Raw genomic sequence first — 15345 nt, 5'->3', positions numbered from 1 at the left:
CTAGCAGCAGTGACACTAAATCCCTCTTTGAAATCAAGAGGTTTGATGGCATTGGCTTTGACTTGTGGAAGGATAGGATGCAAGGCATTTTGTTTCTCAAGGACTATGAAGATGCTCTCTTGGAGACTAAGCTTGCAGCTATGATAGATGTGGATTGGGATAGACTTAATAAGAAGGCCATTGCATACATTAAGATGGCAGTGTTTGATGATGTACTTACAGACATCAAGCGTCTTGATACAGGTTATGCTATACGGAAAAAGCTTAAGGACACTTATGAAAATACAACTCCGTAAATCAAGTGCATCTTATGCGTAAACTTGTGAACATGGAGTTGGATGAGTCTAAGCCAGCATTTGAGTGCTTTCACAGGGGTTTTGAGTTAGTTGCCAGACTCTGGTCTGGCGGCTTTGGATGATAAATTGAAAGCTATTTTCTTATTGATGACTTTGCCTGACAGCTGGGAATCTTTGGTTGTCACTTAGCAACAACCCTGCTTTGACTTTTGATGGTGTTAGAAGTTCAATCCTTAATAAAGAAATCAAAAGAAAGTCTAGTGGTGAAAGCAGTGGCTTAGCTTACCATGTAAGAGGCAGGTTTGAAAAGAGGGGTAATGTAGCCAATAAAGGGAAAAGCAAAAGCAAAAGCAAAAGCAAGGGCAAACAACAGGATGTCACATGCTATTCGTGTGGGCGTAAAGGGCATAAAAAGCTTGATTGCCGGTACTTTAAGAAAGAGCAAGAAAGAAAGAAATAGCAGGGTAAGAAAAAGAAGGATGATAAGAAAGATGATGACAACTCTTTCTCAAAAGAAGTTGCAAAGGCAAATGTTGCATCTAGTGTGGTGATTGAAGAGCTTCCTGACACTGAAGAGATACTTGTTGTAGCCTCATGTAATGATGCATATATTATGGCAGTAGTAGGTGATATGCACATCACCAAAAAGGAGGTAATTGATGCCTTACTTTCAGCTCATGATGGGTTGTCACAATCATGGATAGTAGACAGCGGTGCCTCTTTTCATGTGGAGTCATTTTCTGAATACATTGCAGGTTGCCTAGGCAAGGTTTACTTGGGTAATAACTATGCATGTGAGATAGAGGGTGTTGGTACCATTTACTTGGCCCTTGAAAATGGCCAAGAGCTGATTTTGTAGGATGTCAGATTTGTACCTAGCATAAAGAAAAGTCTACTATCAGTTAGGCAACTTGATGCTAAAGGGTATTTTACTACCTTTGGTGGTGGCTCTTGGAAGGTCCATAAGGGCTCTATGTTGATAGAGGGTGTTGGCACCATTTACTTGGCCCTTGAAAATGGCCAAGAGCTGATTTTGTAGGATGTCAGATTTGTACCTAGCATAAAGAAAAGTCTACTATCAGTTAGGCAACTTGATGCTAAAGGGTATTTTACTACCTTTGGTGGTGGCTCTTGGAAGGTCCATAAGGGCTCTATATTGATTGTTAAAGGCAGCAAAAGGGGGACTTTATATTACTTGCATTGTAAAGCATTACTTGGCAAGTTTTTGGCTGTGGTTGAAGTCCATTCACAAATGGGGCTTTGGTACAAAAGACTTGGTCATATGAGCCAGAAAGGCCTTCAGATTCTCTCCTCTTTAGGAAGATTTGATGTAGAAGGCTCTGGTCTCGAATTTTATAATGATTGCTTATATGGAAAACAAGTGAAGTCTCCTTATTACTCTGGTGTCGTCAAGAAGTCTAATGTCCTTGACTTAGTACACCCTGATGTGTGCACTATGCCTGTTAATTCGTATGGGGGTGCATGCTACTTTGTTACTTTCATTGATGATTTCAGTAGAAAGTTATAGGTGTACGTACTAAAAAGCAAAAAGGAAGTGTTGGATGTTTTTAAAAAGTTTCATGCTTTTGTTACCACACAGAAAGGGCGTAAGTTAAAAGCCATAAGAACAGATAATGGGGGTGAGTATGTCTCAAATGAATTTAACAAGTTTTGTGAGATGCATGGCATTAAGAGGGAGTTGACAACCCCTTATAATCTTGCATCTCCCGCAGCAGTTTTGGAGAGAGGCTCTTAAAATTGCAATTCACGTATACAATCACTCTCCCAATCGTGCATTGGAAAATGGCATTCCTGAAGAGGTTTGGTTTGGCAAACCTGCTTCATATGACCATTTGTGTGTCTTTGGTTGTGATGCCTTTGTGCATGTACCTGTAGAACAGAGGACCAAACTAGACATGAAATCCATCAAGGGCATCTTCATGGGATATGGAGATGAGGGAGAGATGGTTTATAGAGTTTGGCTTCCTCAGGGCAGGAAGATAGTACGCAGTCGAGGCGTAGTATTTAATGAGGCAAAGTTGTTGAAAAATGCTACACATGGTGATCTTGACAAAAAGAAGTCAAATTTCAGCATGAACAGCCAGCCATTCAGCAGGCATTAGCTGAAAGTTCTGTCCCTTTTGATGCTGAAAATGAGCAGCAACCTATTGTGCTATAGCCAGAAGATCATGGACAGCAAATAGATGCACGGGATGAAATAGGACAGCAAGAAGAACATGCTGAAAACAGATTACAGCAGCAAGAAAATACTGAAAATCAGTCACCTGGTGATGGTGTGCACATTCTTGAGGATGTAAGCCCAGTGCCTGATAATACAGATCATTGGGTAAAATGGTCTACGCGTGTCAGAAGGCAGCCACTGAGGTTTCAGCCGTCTTTTGATTGCAGTTTGTTGATTGAAGAGGGTGAGCCTCTAACATTTAAAGAGGCACAGTCATGTGAAAACAAGAGAAAGTGGGAGCTTGCTATGCAAGAGGAGATGAAGTCTCTATATGCAAATAACACATGGGAGCTTGTACCTTTACCCAAGGATAGGAAAGCTATTCCTAACAAATGGGTTTACAAAGTGAAATGTATTGATGGGAAGCCCAAGTACAAGGCACGATTGGTTGCTAAGGGCTATACATAGAAGGAAGGCATAGACTTCCAAGAGGTCTTTTCACTTGTGGTGAAGATGACTACGCTTCGTGTTCTGTTTGCTCTCATTGCATCCTTGGATTTAGAGTTGGATCAGATGGATGTGACGACCGCTTTTCTTCATGGTGACTTGGATGAAGAGTTGTATATGAAGCAGCCAAAAGGATTTGTTATTCTAGGAAAATAGCATTTGGTTTGTAAGTTGAAACGCAGCTTATATGGGTTGAAACAAGCCCTAGATAATGGTACAAAAAATTTGATACCTTTATGCTCAGCCATGGATTAAATGCAGTCATGCAGATCAATGCAGATCACTGCTTATACACTAAAAAGGCTGATGATGGAAGCCTTATTGTACTGGTTTTATATGTGGATGACATGTTGATTGTAGGACAGCATGAGTACTTTGAATGCTCTTAAAGGGCAGCTGAGTTCAGCCTTCTCCATGAAAGATTTGGGGGCAGCTGAACACATTTTGGGCATGCACATTAAAAGAGATAGAGGGCAGCATTTGTTGTTTCTCTCACAGGACAAGTACATCAACATTGTACTTGACATGTTTAATATGGCTGATGCTAAGCCTCTTGATGTGCCTTTACTGCCACATACAAAGCTTAGCAAATCTAATTGCCCTCAAGATAATGCAGTTGCTAGTGCCATGAAGGGCATACCTTATGCATCAGCTTGTGGATCTTTGATGTATACCATGGTTGCAACTTGCCCTGGCATTGCTCATGCAATGGGAGGAGTTAGCAAATTTATGTCTAACCGTGGCAAGGCACATTGGGAAGCAGTGAAATGTATCTTCAGATGCTTGAAAGGTACATAAGAAAAGTGTATATGCTATGGAAAGGGTACACTAGAGTTGCATGGATTTTGTGATTTAGATATGGTAGGAGATCTTGACACTAGGAAATCTACCAGTGGGTATGCTTTTACTTTGGTTGGTGGGGCTATCTCTTGGTGTTCAAGATTGTAGAAAATTGTGGTACTAAGTACTACAAAAGCTGAATATATTTCAGCCACCGAAGCTTCTAAGGAAGCTATTTGGCTTGGCCATTTGGCCAAGGATTTTGGTCTTTTTTCACGTACTCCAGTGCTTGGTTGTGATAGCCAGAGTACAGTATGTCTGGCTAAGAATGCCATGTTCCATGCACGTACCAAACGCATAGATGTTCGATATCACTTTAATCGACAGGTCTTGGATGATGGTCTTGTCACATTGACTAAGGTCAAAACCCAAGATAACCTTGCAGATGTTCTCACTAAGTGTCTTGCAAAGGTTCAATATGAGCATTGCATTCGTTTAGTGGGAGTTGGTTAGCTTAAAGGTACCACTTCGGGCCTTTAAGTGGAAGGTTGTTGGGTGTGTAAAGTCCCTTCGTCTCTGTGTAAATAGTCTTAGGGTATGAACACACCCTTAATGTACCCTAACATTTAAATACATTCTTTTATTCTTTGTGTACTATCATGATTTGGTACACCTGTCTTTGCATTCACTCTCTCTAACTCCTAGCTTTGCAGCTCGTGTCTTGCTCTCATACTCCATTGCGCACTCTCTCCCCTTCATGATGGTCATACGATTGCCATCATCTCCATGTTGCGTGATCTGTGCTCCCACCATAGGGCTTTGGTAGCCCCCTAAGTGGGCTAACCTCACCCAAGAGGGTTCCCTAAAATACTCTCTCTGTTGATCACAATCTGAGAGACCCTAAGTGTCATCTTTGTGGGCAGCCATAGCCATTGACCTTCAAGGTCATAAAACCTTTCATTTTCTTACTTCTCTCAGTCCATTGAAGACTCTATTACTTTGGTCTTACTGAGCACTTAATTTCGAGCAAAGCATCACACTAAATCAACAAGCAAGAAGAAGATCAAGCATCAACATCCAACATTGAGCTCCGATATAGTATTTTTTAAAATACTCATGCAATGTTGTTAAACACTAATCATCTTGTGTCTCTTGACACATTGAAGTACAACTCTTTTGTTGGCTGATTTGTTGTTGATAAAAAATGGCAGAGATTGAACAAATAGCAAAGTTCAATGGAGAAGGTTTCCATGCCTGGAAGGAAAAGTCCATGTATCACCTCATGACGAAAGACTTCTGGGATCTCTTTGAAGATGATGAAGGTGATACAGATGGCGGGAAAGAAGATTTAGAAAGCAGGATCCTTGTAGTAGTTCCATAAAAAACCAAAGAATGGAAGAAGATGAATAACAAGGCACTAGGCATCATTGCCTGGGGACTAAGTGATGATGTGCTACATCATATCTCTAGCATGAGATATGCTAGAATTGCTTGGCAGGAACTTGACAGGATCTTTGGTACCCAAGCAAATAATTCAAAGGTAAAATTACTCATGCAGTTTTATAAACTAGATATAAAAGATAGTACTTCCATGACCATACACATTAACAAGTTCAAGAGCCTAAAAACCCAGCTTGTAACTTTTAAGAAGAATATTGATGAAGATGAAGCAATAGCCGTACTGCTTGCAAGTGTAAGTAAGGATCCATATGAGAATCTTGTGTCCACCCTAAGTGATGTTCCAAGTCTCTCACTTAAAGATATTGAGCACTCACTACTTGATGGAGAAAGCAAAGTTAAAAGCAAGGTTGCAAAGGAACACACCACCAACAACAGTCTCTTGTACACCAAGGGCACTTATGGAGCAAGAGGTCATGGTCGAGGACTCAACACCAACAACAACAAGGATCGGATTATATGTCATTATTGTGGCAAGACTGGCCATATAGCCAGTGAATGTTTCCACAAGAAAAGAGCACAGAAAATGCCGAATGATCACCACCAAAATCAATTCATGAATGAAGAAGAAGATGCTTCCGCTACCATCAACAACTCTGATAGATTGTTCTAAAGAATTTTCACTGTATCTTTAATATGTTTTTTCCATAGTGGATCTCTATTTTTCCCTTAGAGGATTTGCTTTGTAAAAACCCTTGCCAAAGATGTAAAGTTTCAAGCTTTAACTTGATTAGGCTGCCTACGAGCTAGTCTCCTGGGCCATGTCACCATGTAGGGGGGGGGGGGGGGAGGGGATGCAAAAGCTAGCAAGTGTAGGGACTCATCATTTGAGGGGGTTATTGAGAAATAGACAAATGATGTATGCTCTAGGAAGAGATATCCTGAATCCCATATGCACAGTGAAGAGAGTGTAACAACCCAACTTTTGTAAAGCATTGTACTTGATTATCACTTTTACAATGATGAATACAATATCATGATGTTTTCCTCTTTCAGTTAGTGTCATTGTTAGTCCAATACACAAGATTGTCTTTATGAGTCCAAGCTTTTATCTTGGAACCTAATTCACTTGTGTAACAGTTGTCTACTCATTGTCCATGTCAACATGAATTTAGTCTTCATCTTCCAACCTCCATAGCTCCTGCCATGCTCTAGATCCGACATTTTAACAACTTTTAGCCACCATTTTAGATTCTCTAGATGCACCCCACTTAAGATCACTTTTCCACCTTGCGATAAGTTTCTAGGCTAGTCTAGCATCTTCTCGGTCCCTATAATAGATTTCTCACCATCGGTACTTTTTGCCACCATTTCAGGTTCTCTAGATGCACCCCACTTAAGATCACTTTCCCACCTTGCCACAAGTTTCATTGGGTACGAATACTCAGGCTAGCATCTTCTAGTCTCTTAGGGTGCTCTAGGCTAGTCTAGCATTACTTAGTAGTTTTAGTTTATTAGGCTAATGAGTAAAGCCCATAGGTCAATTTAGCCTTAGCCTACTTCGTTTTAGGATTTTTTAAAAATTTATTTGACTTTATTTCATTTGTCTTTTGCTGCATCCGCAAATTTCTTTACTTTATTACTTACCAGTTTACTTGAGCTTCTTTTTATTTTTATTTTGTTTAGCACCAAAGCATCCCACTATGAAACTTACATGCAAGTTTTGATCTCTTTTTGGTACTTATATGCTAGGTTTTGTATTTTAGTTAAGGGCTAACATGTATGCTTGCATTGGTACTTCTTGTGTTGGAGACATGGATTGCTTGGTGTTTGAAGAAGAAACCCTAATCTTCACCCAATGTGCTTGAAATGGAAAAGATGGACACACAATAATAAATGTCAGATTGAGATAGTGATGGAGCTCCCAAAGTCTTTGTTTGACTTAGATTTAGGTTGTTTGCTAACAAAATCCTCTTGTAGCATATTGTGGGTATCCCATTGTCATCCTTGATTTTTCCTACTAACCAACCTTCATCCTCGTGTTGCCCTAGTCCACTTGGAGGTCATTGCTAGTGTGAAGAAAGTCTTGTAGCATATTATGGGCATCCCACTGTCATCCTTGATTATTCCTACTTACCGACGTTCCGCACGATACCGTTTCATATGGCCGTACTGTATAGTACCATCAAGATTCCTGTGTTCGAATAGTTTGAAAAAGATGACCATTGGTTGCATGTAGAATCCGATTGTTGGCTCTTTTTGCTTGTTTTTTGGGACTGTTTGAAGTTTGAACTTCATTTTTTCTTTCGTACTTCTTTCTCCTTCATGAATCAGACTCCTTCCTCTTCTCCTCTCCCTCACCTCAATCCTTATAAAAGAGCAGCCCCCTCTCCCCTATCTCACCACACAAATCGGTTTACTCATCTTCTTCAATCTTTTCAAGCTTATATCTTCTTCAATCACCCTACTTCCTCTCTCCTCTCTTTTTCTCTCCCTTTCCCTCATATCTTCTAAGTTTCTCTATCCATATCTATCCCTATCCCTTTCTCTTCCTCTTCTTATCCCTTTTCCTTATATCCTCTCTCTCTCTCTCTCTCTCTCTCTCCTCTCTCTAATACCTATCTCTCTCTCTCTCTCACTTTCAAGTTTCATTTATCCATATTACATTCTCTCTCTTCTTCTCCCTCTCCCTTCTCCAAATCTCTCTCTCTCTCTCTCTCTCTCTTTCCCTTTCTTCTCATTCCTTTCCACAATGCCTAGGCCTTTCCATGAAAGCTTTTCATCTCTACACCACAAATCTTGAAAAGACTACAAGCAAGTCAAATTGCTACGTTGGACTTGCAAGTTTTGTGGGAAGACCATGACAAGTAGTGTAACAAGGCTCATCATCCATTTGACCAAGGTGGGTGATCAATGCAGCCCATGTTCTCAAATCCCCCAATCCATAGTTGACAAAATCATGAGGTACTCTTTCCTCTCCATCCAAAGTGGTCATGTGTCATTGAGCATGGCAAAGGCTCAAGAGGAGGTGGTCACTATTGACATGGATGTGGTACTATTGAAACTCCTAATCCTAGTCCATGTGCCTCAACGGCCTTGTGCTTCGCCACCACTGTTGGAAGCAAAAAGCCATGTAGACAAGCGTCGCTATAAGAAGCTATTGGTGGCATTTTCGGTCCTTTATCTTTCCTCAAAGAGAGGTAAAAGAATTGTGCTTCGCCACCACTGTTGGAAGCAAAAAGCCATGTAGACAAGCGTTGCTATAAGAAGCTATCGGTGGCATTTTCGGTCCTTTATCTTTCCTCAAAGAGAGGTAAAAGAATGGAGAGATAGAGATTGCACGTACTATCATTGAGTGCAATCTCCCATTTCATTTGCTTCTAGTGAATAGGTGGAAAAGAATAGTCAAAGCCATTGCCGTGATTGGTCCATGTGAGGGGTGGTACGGCGTCACCTACAACGACATGTGGACCAAGAAGCTCGACAAGGAGAGGAGGAGAATCAAAAAATTCCTCGAGCTCATGTATGTTGGATGGGCAAGGACGAAATCATGAGGCACTCTTTCCTCTCCAATCAAAGTGGTCATGCGTCATTGAGCATGGTAAAGGCTCAAGAGGAGGTGGTCACTAGAGGTGGTCACTATTGACTTGGATGTGGCACTTTTGAAACTCCTAATCCTAGTCCATGTGCCTCAACGGCCTTGTACTTCGACACCACTGTTGGAAGCAAAAAGCCATGCAGGCAAGCGTTGCTATAAGAAGCTACAGGTGGTATTTCCGGTCCTTTATCTTTCCTCAAAGAGAGGTAAAAGAATGGAGAGATAGAGATTGCATGTACTATCATTGAGTGCAATCTCCCATTTCATTTGCTTCGAGTGAATAGGTGGAAAAAAATGATCAAAGCCATTGCCGTGATTGGTCCATGTGAGGGGTGGTACGACATCACCTACAACGACATGTGGACCAAGAAGCCCGACAAGGAGAGGAAGAGAATCAACAAATCTCTCGAGCTCATGTATGTTGGATGGGCAAAGTATGGTTGCACCATACTTTTTGATGGATGGAGTGAGAAGAAGAAACGAGATACCATCAACATTCTTGTTTCTTCACCTCTGGACATATTTTTCTTGCGGGCCGTAAATGTGGGGTAAAGAGTATAAATAACAATGGGGGACTTTTATATACGTACGTATCCGAGAAGCTATTATTGAGATAATCTTAAAAATCAAGATTCAATATTTAAGTTTTAGTTTTTAGTTCATTATTCATCTTTCATTCAAATCTATATCTTTTAGAATCTAATTTCCATCTCGAGTCTTATCTCACCATTTATCCCAATACCTCTTCTACTTCATCTACCCCCTCAATCTTGGTTCTTATCCATATTCTATTTCTCTTATACCATGTGGTTTGGTGTCATGACATGTATTTTTGAAACCTCACTTAACATGTGGGTAATTTTTAATCACTTGGTTAAGTAAATGTTGCAGATGTGAGGTGTAACTTGGGTTAGAGTAGATTTACGAACTTGAGATCCGAGGAAATCATGATATATCAAAGGCAAAAGTTGCTATAATTTATGTTGCATATGTACTTGGTGGTATCTGGTGCCAATTGGTTGTGACACTAGATAAGTGACATTTAATGGTACCTACGTTCAATTTGATAATCAAAGATGGTGCAAAGATACTTGGGAATGGAAGGTGCCTAGTCAATTTAATGATTAATGAGTCAAATTATTTTTTTGGGCATTGAAATAATTATTAGATTAATTTTCAGTATTTAAAGATTAAAAATTAATATTTAATTATGGATAATGCTGAAAAAACTATTTGGAAAGATTGCAACTTATCAAAAATGCCCATTTAAGATTGAAAAACGTCTTCAGAGTTTGGCGAGGCATTTTAGTGCATTCAGCCTGTAAGAGAGAGGGAGGTATAGAAACAAGGAATGGGGGACGTGAATGGGGTCGGGGACGGGGGTTGGCCAAAACTAGGGAACAGGGACGGGGAGGGGAATGGTATATTAAAAAAATGCATTTTCACATATAAAACAGTTTTCAGCTCATCACATTGGACTCCACTGCAATGAAGTGTATAAACAAGCACAATTTGAGCTTTAAAAACATCATTTTTCATTGAATTTTATCATCATATCGCATAACGAACATGAGATGAGCAAATGACAAATACAAACCGTATGGATAAACTTTAACAATCAATGTATTACAACACCAGTCTCTAGGATTTCACTGCCAGATACCGTCGATGCGTCAGGGACATCCCTCTCTGGAACTTGTGCACCTGTATCAAAATATAGATGAGGCACTGTAGCCCCACCAACACCCGCTCACACTCCCTCTTTGGCACCGAGGAGTCGTGAGGGATGACCGCATCACCACCACTAGAAAGCAGCCGAGGAAGGGGCCACCAAGCCCTTCCCGCGATCCGAAGAAGAGGACCCCTTCCGCGCCTTGGACTTCCCCTTGGTCGGAGGATCGGAGTCGGAGTCTGATGAAGGAGAGGACTCATCGGTAGAGCCAGCATCCCGCTTCGTCTTCTGCTCCTTCTTCCTGGAAGCCGCTAACTTCTTGCAGTCCTTCCGCAAATGTCCCTTCTTGCCATAGTGGTAACACTGGGCCTTCGACTTCTTCTTCCCGTCACCCCTCTCTAAAGCTACATAAGCCTCACCTCCATAATGTGCCATAAAATACTGCATAAAATGCCCAGCCTCTAACACAGACTCACACCATGAGCTGACTGATATCTGCTAACACCCTCTCTCAGATCATGTGTGATCGGATACAATGAAATAGTACAATGATGGAGAATCATAAACTACACAACAAAGAAACACCAGAAGAACCATGGATGTCCAAGCGGTGAGTGGCCAGCCCACCACCAAGATGCCTCGGAGAGTATCTGATGTCGATGTCGATCATACCAACAACACCTGAAAATAGAGAAGACTCATAGCAGCTCTCTGTGTAATGTCACCTATGTCACTCAGGACATACAAAGCCAATCTGCCAAACATGTCTCTGAACATGTGACCATGGAGTTCTCGCCTTTGGCCAAACCACCAAAGTGTCCTCTCATGTGAGCTCCAGACGAAAGCCTCTCGCTCTCTGTCCAGAAGAACAGCTCATCATGAACCCAGAAATCAACACCAGTCTCTAGGATTTCACTGCCAGATACCCTCGATGCGTCAGGGACATCCCTCTCTGGAACCTGTGCACCTGCATCAAAATATAGATGAGGCACTGCAGCCCCACCAACACCCGCTCACACTCCCTCTTTGGCACCGAGGAGTCGTGAGGGATGACCGCATCACCACCACTAGAAAGCAGCCGAGGAAGGGGCCACCAAGCCCTTCCCGCGATCCGAAGAAGAGGATCCCTTCCGTGCCTTGGACTTCCCTTTGGTCGGAGGATCGGAGTCGGAGTCTGATGAAGGAGAGGACTCATCGGTAGAGTCAGCATCCCGCTTCGTCTTCTGCTCCTTCTTCCTGGAAGCCGCTAACTTCTTGCAGTCCTTCCGCAAATGTCCCTTCTTGCCACAGTGGTAACACTGGGCCTTCGACTTCTTCTTCCCGTCACCCCTCTCTAAAGCTACATAAGCCTCACCTCCATAATGTGCCGGAAGCCGCCCCTGTAATCTCAAGGATGCCTCATGCTCAAGAAGCATCGAGGTCATATGTGTAAAACTGACAGGAGTCGATGATGTCTGCGCCCGCAAAGCATTGGCCACTCCATCAAACTCCGGGGGGAGCTTGTAGAAAGTACACGGAGGAGCCATATGGAGAGGATAAAAAGAGAAGTAGAAGAAAAGAAGGTCGTTGGGAGAGTGAGCACAGCCAAAACGCAACCAAAAACACCAAAAATAGTGAGTTCACATGCAATATAACCCAAAGGCTGACCAAAATAAGCCAAAAGCTGCTGCACAAAGTGGAAAAATCAGTCAAAAACTGCCAAAAACAGCAAAAACGGCCTGAATAATCAGAAAAACAGGCAAAAATAATGCTGTAAACAGCAAAACACAGGCTGCAAACTGAAGAAACAGGGGCTAAAGACTGTTGCCAGCAGGTTGATGAAGAAAACACGGGCAGCAAAGAGTGGAACAGCAGTAAACGCAAATCTGTCCAGAAAAACGCAAAACGCAAATGCTGAAACACTGTCGCCAGCAGCAAATCAGCAGTCGCCAGCAGGAAGGACAGCCGCCTGATCAGCAAGAAGGGTGTAAATCCTGAAAACAGCAAGAAAACACAGCACAAATAGGTTGCAGCCTGAAATCTGATACCATTTCAGAAGTGGTGCAGCAATGGAAGCGTAAAGAATATGCTGAAATAAATGCTGAAACACAAGACAGAAGAAAGAAAGAAAGAATGAACACAGTAGACAGATGAGAACTCAGATGTATGCTCGGGAAATGGAATCCATATCGAACACGAGACAGCAGCATACAACGGTGAGTCACTGGCTGCGTGGGCTCCTCAGCACCGGCTCCTCTCTCCCAGAAGGATCTCCACTGATGGCTGAAGCACTGAAGACTGTGGAGGAGGAGCCCAATAAATAGCCACAAAAGTGGGGAGCATAAAATGCAGGTCGGCCAGCATTTAATGCTGGTCGGCCAGCAACAAATGCTAAATAATACATCATAAATGGCCACTAAAATGTGCCATAAAATACTGCATAAAATGCCCAGCCTCTAACACAGACTCACACCATGAGCTGACTGATATCTGCTAACAATACAAACCGTATGGATAAACTTTAACAATCAATGTATTACAAAAGAGTTCAAACTTCAAACTTGAAAGATAGAAATTAAAAACAAATGTTGAAGGAGAACAGATCTAAAGGAAATTATCATCATCTGCAACAAAATGAGCATCTACAAGCTGTGCTATGTGGCAATAGGTCATGACATCATATAGGCAGCTGATAATTGGATACCAAGCTATAACCAGCCATAAACCTAGAACCAACATACAAAATGAACTCTGGCCCATTTGATCCAAAATCCTGCCACCACAAAGGTGCCCCAACCCTGCATCGGTAATGTAGAGCATCTGCATAACCATAAGAGTTTCTTGCTTTCCTATAGAGAGCAAGCTGATCTCGAATTTTGCGCCTAGTGTCAACATCATGCACCATGCGCTCAAGAATTTGCCTCCAATGGAGATTGACCTCAGCATCATTTTCTTGATCCTTACCCTGAAACTCAAGGTCCAAAGCGAATGCAGCTGAATGCAGAGGCGAGCTATATGCATTACACCTCTCAATACTTAAATCATGTATCTCCTTATATTGCTCAGCATCAGACACTAAATCTTTTAACTTTTCAATCATCCTATCCATTGTCTCGTACACTTTGCCAATACATGGCTGCATACCATCAATGAGTCTCAACAATTGTACAATAGGCACAACCATTGCATCAAAATTTTTTACATTATCCCAAAATTCATTGCTCTTTGCATTTCCTCTGTATGTTATGCCCACAGGAGTGACTGCCAATAAAGAAGTACTAAACTTATCACTGACAAACAACTGTCTCACTGCACCCATACATTCTCTGAGGCGTCCCAACATCAAAAAGTTGTAGGCAAACCGTGTGTCTGAATACTTCAACATCTTTTTTGATCTTTTTGTAAACTCATAGCGAAGGTATTGGTGATTTAAAATAAAAGTAACCATTGGATTTGCATCATGTATCACAGGATGGATCCATGATAACTCACCAATATTCTTCAAAAGGTTATTCAAGCAATGCGCCATGCAATAAGAAAATGTGATATGCTTATACACTCCCTGAACAATGGCACCTGTTGCCCTATTTGTGGACTCACCATCAGCCACAAAACCAACCACCAAATGTAGCATGACAATCTGAATGGCAGAGATCCACTTTGCTGCAAGTTGATCTGCGGACTTCGCAGTCCCTGAAGCATCATGGGATGACATAAAATAATCTCTCCTTGAGAATAAGCTACAATGCCATGGATAGACCTCTTTCTCGTGTCACTCCACTCATCAGTGATAAGTGTGACACCATTTTTCTCCCAATCTCTCTTTATGTTTACTATAGCTTGCTCCATAACATGCTTTTCCTTATCGAGCAAGGTGGTGCGTAAAGTCTCAAAAGAGAAGAGCATATAGTTAGGCCAATACTCTCCAACCTTCTTAAACATGGCTCTAAAGTACTCCGACCTAGGGACATAAAATAATAAACACAATAATTATCATGATGACATAATTTTAGAACAAGTTATAAGTTTATATTATATAAGTTATAACGAAGTTATAAATTTAAAAATTATATTATTTAAGGAAAAAAAATGTAAATAGTAAAGATTCGAGCATATCAATTTGTCAAGACTCAAAACTTGACTATATGAAAGGCAATATGGTCGTGTCTGAAGAAACGAGCCATTGTTGAATCTGTCTCCTCTTTTTTTATTAGGTCCCAACTTCCCTCGAGAGTAAGCTGGCATCTAGGACGAAGGCACTGATGGTGAATATGGACGCAATCCAGTGACTCCATGTGGTGTGGATGCCACACTCACTATTGTAGATGAAGCTCTAGGCCTATCAGTTGCTGCTGCTGCCGTTGCTGCAAGTATAGCTGAATCGACTGCCATTCGTGCACGCCTCGATGCAAATAGAGCCTTTTGTCCAGCTGCACGATCTAGAAGCTCCCTTCTCTTCTCCGACGTGGCATTGGGACAAAATTGCACTTTCAATCTTGGCTCATGCAGTAAATGAGCCCTTACTTTATTTGTGCCACTCGTACGCCGGTATGGATGCAGCTTGCATGACCAAGGGCGTGATCTGCCTCCACTTGATGGGCGTTCAACATTTACCTCATTCCACCATGACCATGTGTCGAAGCATTTGTCTCTCCCTCTGACCTGACGAGCCGGTCGTGAAGAAGCCATGTTGGTTGCTTAGTTGCTCACTGCGGGACCCAGGTGCCCGATGTAGGGAGGCTAGGAGCCCAAATTACAAGGAGCAAGAAGAAATAGAAGATGATGATGATGATAATGAAGAAGAGGAGATGGAGGAGGAGACCAGAGAAAGAAGAAGAAGACGAAGAAGGGTTGTGGGGCGGGTAGTAAGGCGGGATGCACGGCGGGCAATAAGGTGTGCTGCGAGGGGGGTAGGAGTTGGAAGCTGAAGCAG

General features: G+C 41.9%; 2 protein-coding genes across 8 annotated transcripts in view; one reads left to right on the top strand and one right to left on the bottom strand.

Moving 5' to 3' along the window:
* The window catches only part of LOC148022581 (uncharacterized), a 55462-nt gene that overhangs the window by 22281 nt on the left and 17836 nt on the right, over positions 1-15345 (top strand). The window lies entirely within an intron of this gene.
* LOC148022582 (uncharacterized) lies at positions 13090-14127 on the bottom strand. The gene has a single exon (XM_087695235.1). It carries the CDS (start codon positions 14125-14127, stop codon positions 13090-13092), a length of 1038 nt encoding a protein of 345 aa, XP_087551361.1.

Source organism: Lygodium microphyllum, chromosome 16 (genome assembly GCF_053477565.2).
Source record: "Lygodium microphyllum isolate KBCC chromosome 16, Lygodium_microphyllum_v1.1.10, whole genome shotgun sequence".
Lineage (NCBI taxonomy): Eukaryota > Viridiplantae > Streptophyta > Polypodiopsida > Schizaeales > Lygodiaceae > Lygodium > Lygodium microphyllum.
This window is presented reverse-complemented; position numbering and strand designations above follow the sequence as displayed.